We start from the raw sequence: 16519 nt of genomic DNA, 5'->3' as shown, positions 1-16519 counted from the left end.
TAGGAGGATGTCTATGGAATAGTAACACGGGCAGGGTAATGGGAGGGAAGGTGCCCTCCCATTGGGAAAGAGAAGAATAATAGAAGTAAGGCTACAGAGCAAGAATATGTTATTGAACAGGTAGGATGTAAGAGTAAGTGGATAACGCTAAATATCAGCATATCAAGTAACCGCAGCTGGAGGACTCTGGAGCCCAAGGAGCAGGTGTGTAGAAATGTAACTGACACAGATTTTCTTGAAGTTGTATCTCATTTGACATTGGGGATTTAAGGTCTACCTTTAGAGTTCTTGCTGATGATGCCCATGTTTGTGGAGAGACCAGGTGGTTATGGTGGGGACATGCATCAGACTCCAGTTTGCTGAAGCTGTCTGGCTTTGGTGAACGTTAAGCCGGAGAGAAAGAGGGATGAAAGTTGGCTACCATTGCCTGTCTCCTCTGCTACACCATCCTCTCCCTTTGCTGGTATTTTGTCACCATGGCACCCAAATATGAGCTGTTAAAAACAGTTATCTCAGTCATTATCTTTCCTCTCTCTACAAGTACAATCGTTGTTGCCATGTTCCAACAAACTGTAGCATATATTTCAGAGGAGATTCTTGACTGGAGCTGACCAATGAGTCCTTAAGCATGAGCAATAATTTTGACAATTTTATTATCCTAACTAGTTTAACAACGTTCTATGTGAGGCAATGAGCTCTTAGAGAGTGAGTTAAAAATGGTCTTTCACCAAGTGTCCTTTTTCCCTAGAGATATAGCAGCACCTCTTTATCTTGACTAACTGATTTTCTGTTGGAATTGCAGATCTATAGCTCATCTCTTATTTTTCTTTTCTCATTTCACAACTCAATTATACTCTAGTAATCTCTCTGGGTATGAGAATTTTTTCTCTACATCTGATCAGTTTTTTCCTTTTGTCTTTCTGTGATATCTTTTAATATGATGATAAAAACAGAGCAGTGTTCGGCATGAGGACCCATGAGAAAAATATATACCATAATATTTTTCCGTATTCTCTCTTTAATGCAGCCTAACATCTTATTCGCTTTCTTGACTGCAACTTCACATTTGAGCAGAGGTCTTCATCGAGCTGTCCATGGTGATGTCATCTCTCAAGGAGACGATGTAGGCAACTAATTCAGAACCCACCAATGTGTATGAATGGTTACAATTCTTTCCAATATGCATTGCATTGCACTTGTTTCTGTTGACTTGTATTTGCCTTTGTCTTGCCCAGTTATAAAGTTTGTTAGTTACTTCTTGCATTCACCATCCTTCCTAGTGTTGGCAAACCTAATAATTGTAACTTGACAGCTGAATTTGCCACCATGCTGTTCACTCAATCTTCAGCTCACAAATGTATACCACCATTCTTATGAGTAATTACTGTGGCATGCCCGTATTAGCTTCTGTATATATGCAGATTTGATTATTTCTTTCTATCTTTTTACTTGTATCCATATAGGTTGTAGTTTCTTGCTAGTTCAATTGATAACAAAGAAATCATTGAGCCATGACCTTGTCCCATTTTCCTGAATTCATGTGTATACTGCAGTCTTCATTGGTTAAAATACCTTAATGTGTTTTATTTTCAACCGAAAGCCAAATCCCTGATCCTGCATCTCTTTCAGATAATGTGACTCATCAGAAAATGTCTTTCAGATAATTTTCTGTCTCCTAGTAGCAATTCTGTATATCTGGGCTGCTCTCTCTCTCTCTCTCTCTTTCTCTCTCTCTCTCTCAGGCTCACAGAAATGGGTCAGAGTTCTGGCATTACATGGTTTGGCCATGCCTCTTTGCTTCAACTTTCTCCCTGATCAGCTATTCTGAAGCTGTGAAACCTGCATAACACATTAACAAACATTCCGGGGTGGGAGAGGGGGGGAGGAGACCTATGTACATTCGACCAAGAAGGTGGTCATATGACAGTGATTCCATTTAATATCTGACTGAGTCTTAAGCCAACCAGGGTGGGTAGAATTGTGTGAGACTTATAACAGAAAGGAAATTATCTGTAAGAAATTTTCTGTACTGCAGCCCAGAGTTTCCCACAATTCTGGACATCTGGGAAATAGCAAGTAATGAATGTTGGTATGGAGAATTATGAAATAAAAATTTGGTAGGAAAGAAGTGTGTGAGCTCACTCAAAATCTGAGTTATTTCCCAACCACCACCTGCAGCATCTTCCTGCCAAAGGAACCCTCTGCAGGAGATAGAAGGTCTACCTTGTAGTGCTTAATGAAATTGTTAGCTATAGATCAAGTGGTCACTTTGCAATTTCCAAAGAAGGTACACTTGCTTGTTCTGTCCATGAAGTTGCTAAAGATCTTATGGAGTGCCCTTTGATCCCTTCTGAGACAAGAGCCCCTGGTGATCTGTAAGCTTCCGTAATAAATAGTGTAATCCACCTTGCAATGGAGGACTTAAAAGTTCTGATTTCCTGGCATTTTGTGGGGAAGGAAACGAATAGGGAACACAATGGTGGATTCACTATGCTTGAGATGGATATTCAACACTCTTCTTAGAAGTGAGATGGTCCATAACTTTTCAGTAGGATATTGTGGTTTTGGACAGAAGGAAGGAAACTCTTGAAGTGTGGAAGGAGGAATTTACCTTATGAAGTAAGGAGTCTGGTGTCCTAAGCACCACTTTGTCCTTGTGGAACATGGGGTAAGGCTGCCAGTTCCTATGGGCAAGCTGGCAGGTGTGACGCGAATAAGTCTTAATGGATAAATAAATAAAAGAGGATTGAAAGAATGGCTTGTCAAAGCCCTCAAAACTAGCAAAAGATCCCATTTTGGAAAGTGTCAGCCGACGGTCAGGGCAGTGTGTGTGTGTGTGTGTGTGTGTGTGTGTGTGTGTGTGTGTGTGTGTTTCCGAGAAAAGGTTTAACGTACATGTCTTTACTGCTAGGACCGGGGTCCTGTCGCAGAGGGTAGCCAGCAGGCCAACAGATGCCCCTTTATAGGAAGAGCTTATTACACCTCAGATTTTAGCTGCTAGAATACAAGATCCCTTCGCAGCGGGCAGCCTAGGAAAGACAGAGATGCCCCAACGGATCTGTCACCTGGAAGTGACACAAATCCAAACGCCCAAGCTCTTCCTATACCTGTCCCTTATGACTGGCTGAAGTTCTTTTAAATTGTGCTTGGTTCTGTTACAGCAACTGAAGGAGTCAGGTTAAAACTTAAACAGTTGCAGGTTTATTAAAAAGACTTATAAAAGCATATGGTTATTGCGCTCTTTCTTAACTGCTAGCAAATACAGATCTTATGGTTATAATGGCTATTGCTCTATTTCTTAACTGCTTGCAAATATAGATCTTAAAAATGGTTACAAAGAAAATAAAGATAGAAAATAGAAATAACGGTACCAAGTGACAGCTTAATCTTTAAAGAGCTCTAAATCTATGTGTACACTTAAAACAAAGGACACATCCAGGTACAATTTTTACCCCTTTCTGTGCCTCTTGACTCCAGCGTGTCAGGCCAGGGCCGGTCTCTCAATTCCTAGGAAAGACGAATACGAGGTGGGCGTCCCCTTGGAACTTCGGGAGATCAAACACCTAACCCAACCAGCAGATAGATGGTAGATTGACGCTCAGAGTAAATGTGCTGCTGGATCCATCTTTATACCCCTGGGGGCCCATATCTTCTTTCTTATCTTAAGATACCAAATTGTACTGGTCCGTTTTGTGGCGCCAGTTCTTACAAGCAAGTTTCAAGTTAATTTACACTTGCAAGAGAGATAACTAAATTGTGAGTACTAGACATTTTTTTACTGGTCGAGAGATTCCTCCCCTCGCGGACGGCTGTGTTTTCGTATCAATATGGGTTTGAGTCAAGGACACTCCTCAGCAGCACTCTGAGTGGCTTGACTGCTGGTCTGATCAATCAGACTGCTTGAAGGAATCTGGCTACCTATCGATTGTCTGCCTGAGAGTCCAAGGATCATATGATCAGCAGTCTACTAAGAGCAGACACATAATAGTACTGATCTAAAGGCTTTGTCTATGCCTTCTTGGAGAAAGTCCAGAATAATTGGAAGACCTAGGATTTGCATTATGGTCTTGGCACCATTGTTGATGCTTGGCCAGGTTGAGGAATATGTTTTTAGTGTTGATACTCTCCTAGATAAAAGCAGTGACTTAATGGCCGTGGAGGACAGATTAAGACCTTCTAGCTGTCAGATTGAAGCAGTTTTTGGGACCTTCCAAGAGGATATCTGGTCTCCATGGAAACCGGAGAGGCTGTTCCAGTTTCATCTCTCTCAGGTTGGAGAACCAAAGTCTCCCCAGCCAATGAGAAGTTATCAATCTTAATACCTCCTGTTCTTGTTTTATTTTCTAGACCACCTTCCCCAGTAGTGGAAAGGATGGAAACATGCAAAGTAGGCCCTGCAGCCAACTGTATGATAAGGCCTCTGGCCCCATATACCTGGGGTCTGCCTCCCTTGTGAAGTATTGTGTTCTCTTCATGTTTGTACAATTTGCACAGAGGTCAGTTGAAGGGAGATCCTATGTCTGATTTGGGCATCAATTGGAGTTGTTGACCCTGTGCCTGCTGAGTCGGCCTGTTTTTGGGTCAGGTCTCCTGTGATGTGGATTGCCCTGGGGGAAAGGAGGAACTGTTCCACCTATCTTGCTGTTTTTATTGCTTGTTCCCCTTTGGATTTTACCACAGTGTCAGCCTTATCTAGCTTTTCTTCCAAAAGGAGGGAGCATGTAAGTTTGGCTGAGCATCTGACCTGTTTGAGTATCCACTTTCCAAAATGAAAGCCATAGATAGCACCTGACTGTAGGGCTTGAAGCTGTGGCTCAGGCAAGAATCTCAGTGCATCCAGTGGGGTGTCAGCTATACATGCTGTTGCTAAGACAACTTTCTTTAAAGTTGGGTAATCTCTGTCCTGAAGGGCTTTGAGATCTTCCAGTGACAAAAAAGATGGTCTTGCAAAGCAGGTAGCTCCCAGGGATGCTTGGAGGGTGGCAGAGGAGGCTTCAAAGTGCTTTTTGAAAGTGGCCTCCATCTTTCTATATGTAGGGTCCTTCGACCATAACTGTTTCCAGGAGCAGTGGGAGAACCATAAGCTCAGGAAGGCTAGTTCCCGGGCTCGCCCATCTTTTTCCATCTGAGGTCATGTTCCTCTTTTCCCATCAGAGCCCAGCCCTACCCCCCTCCAGTTTAGTGTGCAGCCCTGCCCTGGAACCCTGGAACACCAGATGGGTGGCGGGTAGAACCCCTGGAGGACCAGGTATATGTTGGTTCCCCCCCCATCCCGACCCAGAGCACTAGGGGGTGGACAGTACATGGGCCCTCCAGCCCTGGAGCACCAGGGGGCATGATCCCAGGACTCCTAGCACTGGAGTGCTGGCAGTGCAGCCCCTGCCACCTTCATGAATTGTCAGCTTTTTCCTTCCCTGTTTAACCTTTTTAGGTTTTTAACATTTCTTGTGCATTATGGGAGCATAGAAGATCTGCTGCAGCCTTGGTGAAGCCTTTTGTGTCCTACCTTCCTTTGGGCCTGGAGCCCTCTTGAGAGATCTAACAACCCTTCCTGGGAGGGAGAGGGAAAAATTGGCCAAGCTGTTCTGGTCAGCTAGGGAGAGAGAGGGACTAAGTAGAAGCCCTGCTTCTTTCCTTGGGATCCACTTTACAGTTGGGGGGTGGGGAGGACTTGTGGCTCTGCAAGCCTCAGTAGTTTGTTCGCCAAGGATCCATTTGGACTTGCTTCGTGAATAGTCAGCGTCCGCAGCGTTTGATGCTTCTCCCTGCTTTGCAGTGGGATTCCCAGCCCATCCTCCCCCCTCCCCCAGTGGATCCTCAGCTGTGTCAGTGAATGGGAGACTCCATTTGCCTATGGGACTTGTAGCTCCGGGACCTAATGGAGTTAGGGATGGGAACATGGGTGCAGGTGGACACCATGTCCTATCTATGAGCCAGGGAAGGCTGTCTCGTGTGCAGCCTTGCTTAGATCCTAGTACTTTCTTGGTTGCTCTGCCATGCCAGAAAGACAGTGGTTCTCAAATTGAGGTTCCAGAGCCCAAAGTGGGTCATGATCCTATTTTAATAGGATCACCAGGGCCAGCATTACATTTGATGGGACCCCAGGCTAAAAGTGAAGCCTTAGCTGCACCCTCATCCAGGGTGGCAGGGCTTGGGCTTTAGCCTCTCTCCCCACTGGCAGGGTGGCATGCCGTGGACTGAGGAGGGGCAACTTGAGGGTTTAACTGACCGAGGAGGAGGAATGCAGAGGAGTGGCAACACTGCTCCTTTCTACCCACCAAATTGGACAGAGAAGTTAAAATAGGTGTGAAAGGAAGCAAAAGAAACCAAACGTGGCGGCAGCAGCGGCTGCTGCAGGAGAAAGAGAAGTTGGCAGCAAGCAGGAGCAGGAAGTGTAGTCACATTTTTGTGGTGCCAAAACACAGATCTACCTCCATGAGCTACAGGTGAGCAGCCCAGATGTCTAGTATGGTGGGAGATGCTGGGCTGCAGAAAACACCAGATTGAAATTCTGTAAAAACAGCTTGTCCTTTTTAGTAGCATGCTGGAGAACCAATGTACTGATAGGCATATACAACAGATGCCTGACTGATTTCGTTCTGGTGTAACTTCACTGTTATCAGTACTCCTGATTGACACTCCTTTGAGATCCGATTCAGATCCATTAGAGTTTGGGTTGGGACTTCTCTTTTGAAGTCAAGGTATCATAATCAGAAGTTAAGCAACACAGATGAGAACAAGTCCCACAAATGAATTTATTTTCTTCTGGGTTTAGCAGGGACTGTATTTGTCTCTTAAGATTTTGGCTGAAATAGAGCAGATTTACTGATTTGTGGGTGTGATTAGCAAGTGTCCAAACAGAGGCACACTTAAACTATACATAATTATATTGGTTTGTAAGCGGGCAGTGATGTTAGATTGTAAATATGAACTGAGCAGATTTGCAGGTTACATGTTTGCTCTTCACACTGTCCTCATCTTGGACTCAAGCTATGAATAAGATCAGTTCTCTAGGCATCGGCTGGATTTAGGAGTAACATCCTACTAATCAAAAGGAAGGGAGCTTCTTTAATTATACCCTATAAGTTCACAAAAAGCTTAAGTCCTTCCATCAGTTATGTTATCTCAAAAGTGGAAAATCATACCATATACTGTAGCTTCCCCATATTAGTAATAGGCTGTGGATAGGAGATCAACGGACCTTGACTTTTCTGTTCAAGTAATTTATAATTATGCTGCTTGTTTTTTCTTAAAAAAACAAAAACAAATCTAAATAGTCTATTGCCAGCAGTGTGATACTGATCAGGTACCAGTGGGGGTAGTAAACCTGATGCTGGTCTTGCTACACGGCTGGACAGATTGCTTCTCCATGTCTGTTTCCCAGGCTGTAAAATGGGATAAATGCTTGCTAATCTTCATAAGGCACTTTAAGATGCTTTGTTTGAAATGGAGAAATAACACTTCACATACAGCGGAATCCACTTTATCCCAGTGCCAAATGCATTTGTTTTCCTTAAACATCAATTAGGTATTGAATATACTTATCCATACGCATCTTCTCACGCACTCCAAATGCCCAATCCTGTTGCAGAAGCCACTCACCAAGCCCTGATCCCACCAAGAAACAAGTCCTGCTCGCACTAATTTCCTCTTGCTACTTACATCTCATGACCTACCATGTTTCTAAAGCTTGACTGATTAGTTTTCTCACAATAAATATCCTAGACTCCAACCCACCAACTTGCTGTATTTCCCCATTGTACACCCCACATCCTTCCTAAAAGTGCCAGTACCTTGGAATTAGACACCACTCTGACGGTTAATGGGCACCCGATAAACAGTGCAAAAGTACAAGCCAACACACTACAGAGAAACGCTGTTTACTAGCATAGACTTTGCACTAGGTGCTTTTTGTTCAGTCTGTGTAGTTTTATTGTTTTCTTATGGCTCCTTAATAAGCTGAACTTCTTGAAATCTTACACTTTATACTCCACTTATTTTGAAAGCTATTAATGGAGCAAAAATTATACCCTCCAGCAGACTATGTTTCTCCAAGCTCACCTGATCAGGACAATGGCTTAACTGGCATAGTTCTGCTTCTGCTGAAGTTTGCTAAACAGATTTCATTCACACTATTATTCAAGGAACAGTAGCCCACTTTGCATTTAGTTACTAAAGCAAGATAAAAGGAAGAATGGTCAAGAGGGGGAAGTGGTTAGAAATAGCTATAAACCATACTGGGGCAGTAAGTAGTAGTTTGCTAGTTTAACCACAGAATTTATGCTTTAGGACAGTGGTGTAGCCAGATGGTAGGAAAACCTATATAATGATTAGAGGGTGCTTTGCAAAATATTGTAAGAGGATATTTTGGTGCATGAAAAGTTGACATTGAACTTGCTTTCAAATATCATACATTGGAACATCAAATCACAACAATTAGTGTTTCTAATTCCAGCATAAAGAATGGTGAAGAGGAGCAAAAACAAGCAAATGACTACTATAATGTCTAACATAGCTTGAAGTCTACCTGATAGCTGTAAAAAAATTGTGATTAGTGATGGTTTGATACAATAGAAATTCTTTTAAATCTAAGTAGACTCATAATCTGACCGGGTTCTATGAATCCCTGTGTTTGTAGTAGGAGGTTGATGATGCCCCTTATTATGTATATTTTATAGTCATAAAGAAGTTAGTAAATTGGGCAATAATGTTGAGAGTGAATTTTACCATGGTAAAATTCAAGCTTCTGCATATGACTCAGCTTCTAAACATGTAGCATGCACACCTCTTATCCGTTTCCGTGTTAGAATAACCATATCCAACATTGTAAAGTATTTTGTGACAGTTCTTCTGAAGAAAGCTAAATAAACATTTATTTTATCTTTTACAGTAGTGACCATTTTTGTTTGTTTGTTTATTTTCATGTTAATTTTACTTCAAGAATGTTTATCTTGTTAAATCATCCAGTAGTGTTGGATAGGACATCTTTCCAGAGTTGAGTTTTGATAGTATAAGTAAAAAAATGTTCACAGCTTAAATGTGAAACAAAAGGTTTTTCTAGATTTCCATAATTTAAGTGTTTCTATTTTAGCACTTGTTAAAACTCTACATCAAAATTGTGCAGTAGTAGTGTGAGGAAGGAAGGCCTAGTGGGAGGGCATGAGCCTGTGAGTTGGAAGTCCTGGGTTTAATTTCCTGGTATGCCACAGACTTCTTGTGTGATTTTGGACAGGTCAGTGTCTGTGTCTCAGTTTCCCACTTCTAGCATGAGATAATAGTATTTTCCTACCTCACAAGTGTGTTGTGAGAATAACTGCCTTGAGGATTGTGAAGCTCTCAGATGCATCCCTGACCACCTTGATTAATAGCCGTTGAGGGAATGACCCATAAACTTACCTAATTCTTTTTTTTAATCCAGTTATAATTTTGGTCTTCACAACATCCCCTGCCAGTGAGTTCCACAGATTGATTGTGCATTACCTGAAGAAGTACTTCCTTATGTGTGTTTTCAACCTGCTGCCCTGCTGGGAAACCCTCTGGTTCTTGTGCTATGTGAAGGGATAGATTTAACTTCCATATTCATTTTCTCCACACCATTCATGATTTTATAGACCTCAAGCATATCTCCCTTTAATCATCTCTTTTCCAAGCTCAATAGTCCCAGTCTTTTAAAGCTTAATTCAAAAGGAGGCCGTTCCAGACCTCTTATAATTTTTGTTGTCCTCTTCTAGCAGTGTAACAAAGCATTAAAAACAGTAACTGTGTAATTGTTAAAAATCCTAGCAGTTACATGGCTAACCAAAGTCTGGGGGGGATCTACAGCTGGGTGGCGCTAGGGAGGGAAGGATGCTGAGGAGTGCCCCCATAGCTACCGGGGAGCCACCCCACGCTGCAGTCTCTGCAATATAAGGCTTATACAGCAGTGCCGGGCTGCAGTTGGCTCCCCCAGGATGAGGCCAACCGCCAGAGGAGCACAGCTGGCAGTGCCCCCAGTGCTGTTAGCCACACACCTGGAGTGCTGGCTCCTCTCCCAGCAGGTAACTGGCTTCCCCCGGCTTTGCAGTATAAGAACCTGAAGTACAAGGTGGCAGCCAGCTCCCCAGGAGCAGGGCTGGAACCCAGAGGGCACCTGCAGGGCAGAAGAGTTTAACCGTAACAAACTGATAAGCTGATGGTTATTGGTAAACTAGTTAAACTTTTACATCCCTATTCTCTGTACTTTTTCTATTTCTAATAGAGGGAATCCAGAATTCTATGCAGTATTCAAGGGATGAGGGCTTACCATGGGTTTATATGGTGACACATTTACAATCGTATTAACTATCCCTAATTCAGTTAGCTTTTTTGACTATCGCTGCATCTCATATTGGACAGATATTTTCGGAGAACTATTCTCAATGAGGCCAAATTCTTTTTCTTGTGCAGTAACAACTAATTTAGACCCCAACATTTTGTACATATAGTTGGATTATGTTTTCCAATGTGCATTATTTTGCATTTACCAGCGCTAACGATCTGCCATTTGAGGCCCAGTCACCCAGTTTTGTGAGATCCCTTTGTAACTCTTCACAGTCTGCTTTGGACTAAACATTAAGTAATTTTGTATCATTTGCTGGTTCACTGGATTTTGGATCATGTATGTATATTTTGAACTGTACTGTACCCAGTGTGGATCCATGGAAGAAACCCACAATTTACCTCTCTCCATTCTGAAAAGTGACCATTTATTCATATCCTTTGTTTCCTGTCGTTTAGCCTGATTTAGGAGCAGACCATCCCTCTTAACCCATGACTGATGGAACAAGTTATTGGTTCAACTCTGCCCTTGTAACCATTTCATAGGTGGATAGTGGGGATATATAAAGTAAGTTAGTGGCTATAGTGCCAGTTAAATTAGTATCTGTAACATACCAACAACAGTGATGTATTGTTTCATGTCTAGCTGCAGACATGAAACTTGCAACTAGAGGCCTTCGTTCCCATTCAAAGCATCCCTGGTGCACTATTTCTGTCGAAACCGAACTTCAGTTGCTTGGCCCTTTTAAGAGCTTGAAGTGCATTTCAGCTCTCTCAGCATTTGCTTCTCTTGCCTCACCTTTCTGACTGAACCTTTAGAATTTCTTCCCCTGTCAACCTGCCTTAGGCCTCTCCTAGTTTCTCAGTACATGTTGTGTCACGGTAGTAGCTTTCAATGCCCCCTTACACAGGGAAATCAGATATAACTCTGTTCATCATTGCATCTGGAACAGCCATACAGGTGCCTTGCAGCCACCTCAAACAAAAACTGAACTCAGAGCCTCCCCTCTCAACCCCACTTTTCCCTCATCTCCATTTACTCCCTATTTAATCAGCTAACAATCTGATAGCGACACCATTCCTACACATCCTGGCTAATACCATCTGGACCTGGTGACTTGTTACTGTTAAGTTTATCCATTTGCTCCAAAACCTCCTCTGAGGGCACCTCAATCTGGGACAATTCCTCAGCTTTGTCACCTAAAAAGAATGGCTCAGGTTTGGGAATCTTCCCAATCGCCTCAGCCATGAAGACTGAAGCAAAGAATTCATTGTTTCTCCGCAATGACTTTATCATTGAATGCTCCTTTAGCATCTTGATTGTCCAAGGGCCCCCTCTGGTTGTTTAACAGGCTTCCTGCTTCTTATGTACTTAGCAACATGTTTTTATTACTTTGAGTTTTTTGGTTGCTGTTTCAAACTCTTGGCTTTTCTTGGTTAAGCCAAGCCACAGTGGTACTTTTTTGGTTCTCTTACTGTTTTTTAATTTGGGGTATACATTTAAATTGTGCCTCTATTGTGGCGTCTTTGAAAAGTTTCCATGCAGCTTGTAGATATTTTACTTTTGTCACTGTTCCTTTTAATTTCTGTTCAACTAATTTCTTCATTTTTGTGTAGTTCCCCTTTCTGAAATTAAATGCCAGTGTTGGGCTGCTGCAGTGTTTTTCCCACAACATGGAGCCTTTGGTGCTAACCTGTTGGTAACAGGTGAAAATTTTTCTTACCATCAGCTATTCGTTAATACTTCTCAAATGTGTAATTACTTATTTCCTCAGCTAAGCTTTGATTAATGCATAGACCAGTTTCATCTATTCATATTTTTAAATGAAATTTGTCACAGCTATGCATGACTGCGTCATTATTAATCATTATGCAGCATCTCATTAACAGGACTGCATCAGAAGATTAAAAATATCAGACCAGGATGTGCAATACAACACTGTTGGCTAAATGTGAATTAACAACAATGGAGTCAGAGGGATAACTTGGGTAACTATAGAAATTGCATCCAGTGCCATATATGACTGATTTCTGCTCTTATGCTCACTATGACGAGAGAGAGACGCTATTAAAATAGACTGTCATGATCCTGGTTAAAGGACTAGCTGCACCTCTTTCCCAATAACAGAAGTGCTGTCAGAGACAAGACAGGACTCTTGCCTTTACATGGGTGGAAATTTGGTTTATTTCACACTTAAACCCTATTTATACCAACCACTTATTAGTCTGCAGATCTGGCTGGGTTTCAGGTACTAATGGTCCCTCCCTTCTGGAACCCGTGACCAGTATTGACCAACATCCTTCTTAAAGCATTATTTAGTAGTTGGAAGGAAACTGTTTTAAAATCTTTTTTCTCTTTAACAGCCCACCTGCTCAGCTTGGAGTGAAACAGATTAGGTAAGATGAAAACCTATCAGTTATAGGAACAAAACAATCAAGCTACATTCTCCCCGTCAGCCTGCATTCTTCTGTGTGTGTCTGGCACTTTCTCAAACAGCCCCTAAGTGTAAGTTAGGCAACTATTAGGAAAAGAGGAGCTGCTTTCCATGTGGGCAGGCTCTGCTACCCAGACAGATTCCAGGAGAAAAATCCATTTTTGCAGTAGGGATGTAAAATCTCAGTTAAACATTAGGTTTAACGCCAGTTGACTGGCTAAGTAGGATCCTGGGGGAGGGACTGCTCAAGTCCTGCTGGAAGGGGGCTGCTCCCAGGCACTGGCTAACCATTAGTGATGCTTACTGGGTAATTGATTAACTGGTCACCCATTCACATGCCTATTCCTCATATGGTACAGACACCACACTAATGAAATGTCCAGTACTGTAGTTAAAACTCCCCCATTTCTGACTCTGCATAAGCTGGGAAGTCGATTGCGTAACTTCATCTCTTGTGTATCAACTCTCCTCCTTCTCTGTAAAACTGGGGGTATCTACCACAGAGGTTTGTTGCAATACTTGATTGTTTGTAAAGTGGCTTGAGATTCCCAAATTAAAGATTCTATGCAATGTAAAGTGTTGTACAGTCTGTGTGCACTCTTCACAATTAATTTAGAAAACATTTTTTCTTTTACACATCTGCTTCTTTCCTGGCCCTTTCAAAAGTTACCGTAAGTGGTTGGTGGGAAAGCTCATCTATCTATGTATTTTAGAAATGTGCTTGTCTGGCGGCATCTGTTCAAGAACTCTCCTAAATGGTAAGAGTTAAGACTACCAAATTTGGTATGAGCTTTCTCTTCTCCTAACTTAAAGCAAGGTAAGAGTTTGGTTGTGCCAGGAAAGGGACTGTTTTATATAATGTGTGCGCGCGGGGGGGAGGGCGCGGTGTGGCCACTTGATGCAGTGAGAGCAGGAAAGAGCTATACTGCAGAATGACCACTGCAGGCACCTGTACCACCAAGAGAGTGGCCAGTAGGGCTGGGGATCTGCCATCTTGCCTGCCACCAGAGGGAGTAAATAGCCCCCTGCCTAAAACCTGTAGCCCCCGACCTTTGGCTATGGGGGGAGGGAGGGGAGCATGGAAGACAGGAGACCCATATCAGCCAGGGGGGCTGGGTAAGGGAGAGAAAAAGCCCTGCTGGATAGGATCTCCAAGGCCCGCCCTGACTCCTGCCCTGAAAAACCTGGCCAATGCTGGGTAAGTGTTCTAGTGCATATATAAGATTCCATCATTCTGTGGCAATCCCAGCATCATTCCTTCTAACTGATACTATCTACTTCAAAGTAAAAGCAAGGATAAACAAACAAAAACCTTAGTGTTATTAATTAGGCTGATATCCCTAAATGAACTTAGTCTCAGTAACCAAAATACTAAGACAAAAATATTTTCTTGAACAGGTGGATGGTGTCATTAGATGCCACTGAGTAAAGCAATGTTTCATACTAATATTACAGCAAACTACACAAGGGAACTTTTAAGTCCATTACATTCAAAATGTAATGTTAAAAGCTTTTAATTTTTTATTTTTTTTCAACATTGAAAAATATTTACAAATAGTCATTTTAAAATACAGGAGTTAAAAATGGAGAATCTTCTCACTATATTCTAGATCGTTTGACTTCGCTTGTTTCTCCAGGTGCTTTTCTCTTTTGAGATAATCCAATTCCCAGTTCTTTGCTGTTTTGAAGATAAGAAACAGCTTCTGGCAAACAGTAAAACTCCATGGGAGGAGGAAGCTCCTTCAAAAGACAAAAAAAAATAAAAATAAAAAAATCAATCAATTAGCTTAGTTGGACATTATTAGAAAAGGTATTCTACTTGTCCCTCTTAGCAGCCAATTGAAATTTAAAAGTGTTTATTCAAGGACACTGTGGCTACGTCTACACTGGTGTGATCTTGGGTAAAAACTCTAGCTCGGAGTTCTTGTGTTAAAGTAGTTGCGCAAGAGAGCGTCTACACTGGCATGTGCTTTTGCGCAAGAGCATCCTTGCCAGTGTAGATGCTCTCTTGCACAAGGAAGCTGTGATGGCCATTTTAGCCATTGGGCTTTCTTACGCAAGACATTCATGTTGCCTGTGTACACTGGCCGCTTGCACAAGAACAGTTGCGCAAAAGGGTTTATTCCTTAGCGGGAGCGTCAGAATTCTGGCGTAAGAAGCACTGATTTCATACATTAGAAAGTCAGTTTACTTGCGCAAGAACATGCGGCCAGTGTAGACAGGCAGCAAGTTTTTGCGCAACAGTGGCCACTTTTGCACAAGATCGCACCAGTGTAGACACAGCCACTATGAAGGTGTTTAGTAAACAGCCTTATTCTGAGACAGAGAGTTGTCCATTAAACTGTTGTCCATTTTTAATTTCTTTTTATTTGGAATGGAATTAGACTTCACAGTTATGATGAAAAATGCATCCATGTAACCGTGAAGGCTACACACACATAATTTAGTGTATTCTAAAAGCTATCTAGCTACATCAATAGTATATATCCAGTTCCAACACTGAAACAAACCTTTGTCATTCTTTAGTGGTCAGAATTGGAAATTCAGCCCAAAAATATTAACATTAGATCTTACAATCAGAGTTATGGGCAAACCAGCTATTGAAGTCTAAAATTGGAATATCAATATCAAAAGTGTTTCATGACAAGCAAATGGATGGCAACTCTTCCCCCTCGTTACATACAATAAATTTTCATTCGGTGAATCAACTGGTGAAGCAGTGTACTTCAATAAGCATAATTTAAGATAGATTTGATGTTCTCGATATGGATCATTTTCTTCAAAGCAAACCAATGGGGTACACAATGCCCCTACCATGTATACCTGTATGAGGTAGTCAGCAATGTATTCAGGTTTCAAGCAGTTCACTCCTTGGGCAGCAGCTTCCACTACATTAACTCTGGCATCATCTGGTTTCAGTTTACTGAAGTCAGCAAAAAGGTGAGTAGCTTCTTTATAGAGAAGCAGAGAATGACCTGGCAACACCTACAGATTTAAACACAACAGAAAGTAGTTTTATTTGTCTATTGCCATTGGCAGTTGAGATGTTTTACAGATTATGTATTCACTGATCTCCATCACAAACAATATGTCATCAGATGTCTGGGTACCAAATATAGCCTCATTCTACACAATAATTTACATTCCAATGAGAAGGATGATGATTTTGTTAGAGCAACAGACTGGGATCCAGACGCTCTGGGTTCAAATCCCATCTCTGCCACTGACTTATTCTGAGAGCCTGAGGAAGTTACTTAGTTTCTTGGTGCTTCAGTTCCCCATCTGTAAACAGGAATCACAACTTCCTCTGTCTCATCTATTTAGATAATAAGCAATTTGGTCAGGGACTGCCTCCTCCTACTTGCATTTACAGTGCCCAACACAACAAGGTCTCTTGGTACTTGTGTTACACAAACCACCACTAAACAAAATACCAGTGTCAAAAAAATCTATTCAGTTGCTTTAGACCATTTTATAAAGATACACACCTTTGCTCCTCCTGATTGAAGAAGACGTTTGAATCCTGCTTCCTTAGTTTGCTCAACATTCAAAATTACTTTCCAGCCACTGAATGCCCCCTACATAAAAGATTCAGTTTTTAAAAAAAGAACTGGGTTCTAGGAAAAACCTAGAAATATCCCATGCAAGAACATTCTAGAAGGAAAAGTTTATCACACATTATACAGACTTTTTTTAAAAAAATAATAGGGTGCATAACATGCAAGCCAGGGGCCACATACCAGCCCCCACTACCTACTCCTGGTTAACTGTAGGATGAAACAACAAAG

At 41.9% G+C, this 16519-nt stretch overlaps 2 protein-coding genes across 7 annotated transcripts in view; one reads left to right on the top strand and one right to left on the bottom strand.

Moving 5' to 3' along the window:
- CDV3 (CDV3 homolog) overlaps positions 1-13307 on the top strand; it is a 36204-nt gene extending 22897 nt beyond the window's left edge. For both annotated transcript variants that reach the window (XM_075921913.2, XM_075921914.2), the window contains one exon: positions 1028-13307. In XM_075921913.2, coding sequence (XP_075778028.1) covers positions 1028-1032 — 5 coding nt within the window. In that variant the 3' untranslated portion in view covers positions 1033-13307. The remainder of the gene's footprint in view (positions 1-1027) is intronic.
- A 922-nt stretch (positions 13308-14229) lies between these two features.
- TOPBP1 (DNA topoisomerase II binding protein 1) overlaps positions 14230-16519 on the bottom strand; it is a 50379-nt gene continuing 48089 nt past the window's right edge. For all 5 annotated transcript variants that reach the window (XM_075921903.2, XM_075921901.2, XM_075921904.2 and 2 more), the window contains exons 26-28: positions 16220-16309; positions 15555-15716; positions 14230-14471 (exon numbers count right to left, since the gene is read on the bottom strand). In XM_075921903.2, the coding sequence (XP_075778018.2) occupies positions 14331-14471; positions 15555-15716; positions 16220-16309 (393 nt within the window). In that variant the 3' untranslated portion in view covers positions 14230-14330. The remainder of the gene's footprint in view (positions 14472-15554; positions 15717-16219; positions 16310-16519) is intronic.

Source organism: Pelodiscus sinensis, chromosome 2 (assembly GCF_052426305.1).
Source record: "Pelodiscus sinensis isolate ZL-2025 chromosome 2, ASM5242630v1, whole genome shotgun sequence".
In the NCBI taxonomy this organism is placed as follows: Eukaryota; Metazoa; Chordata; order Testudines; family Trionychidae; genus Pelodiscus; species Pelodiscus sinensis.
This window is presented reverse-complemented; position numbering and strand designations above follow the sequence as displayed.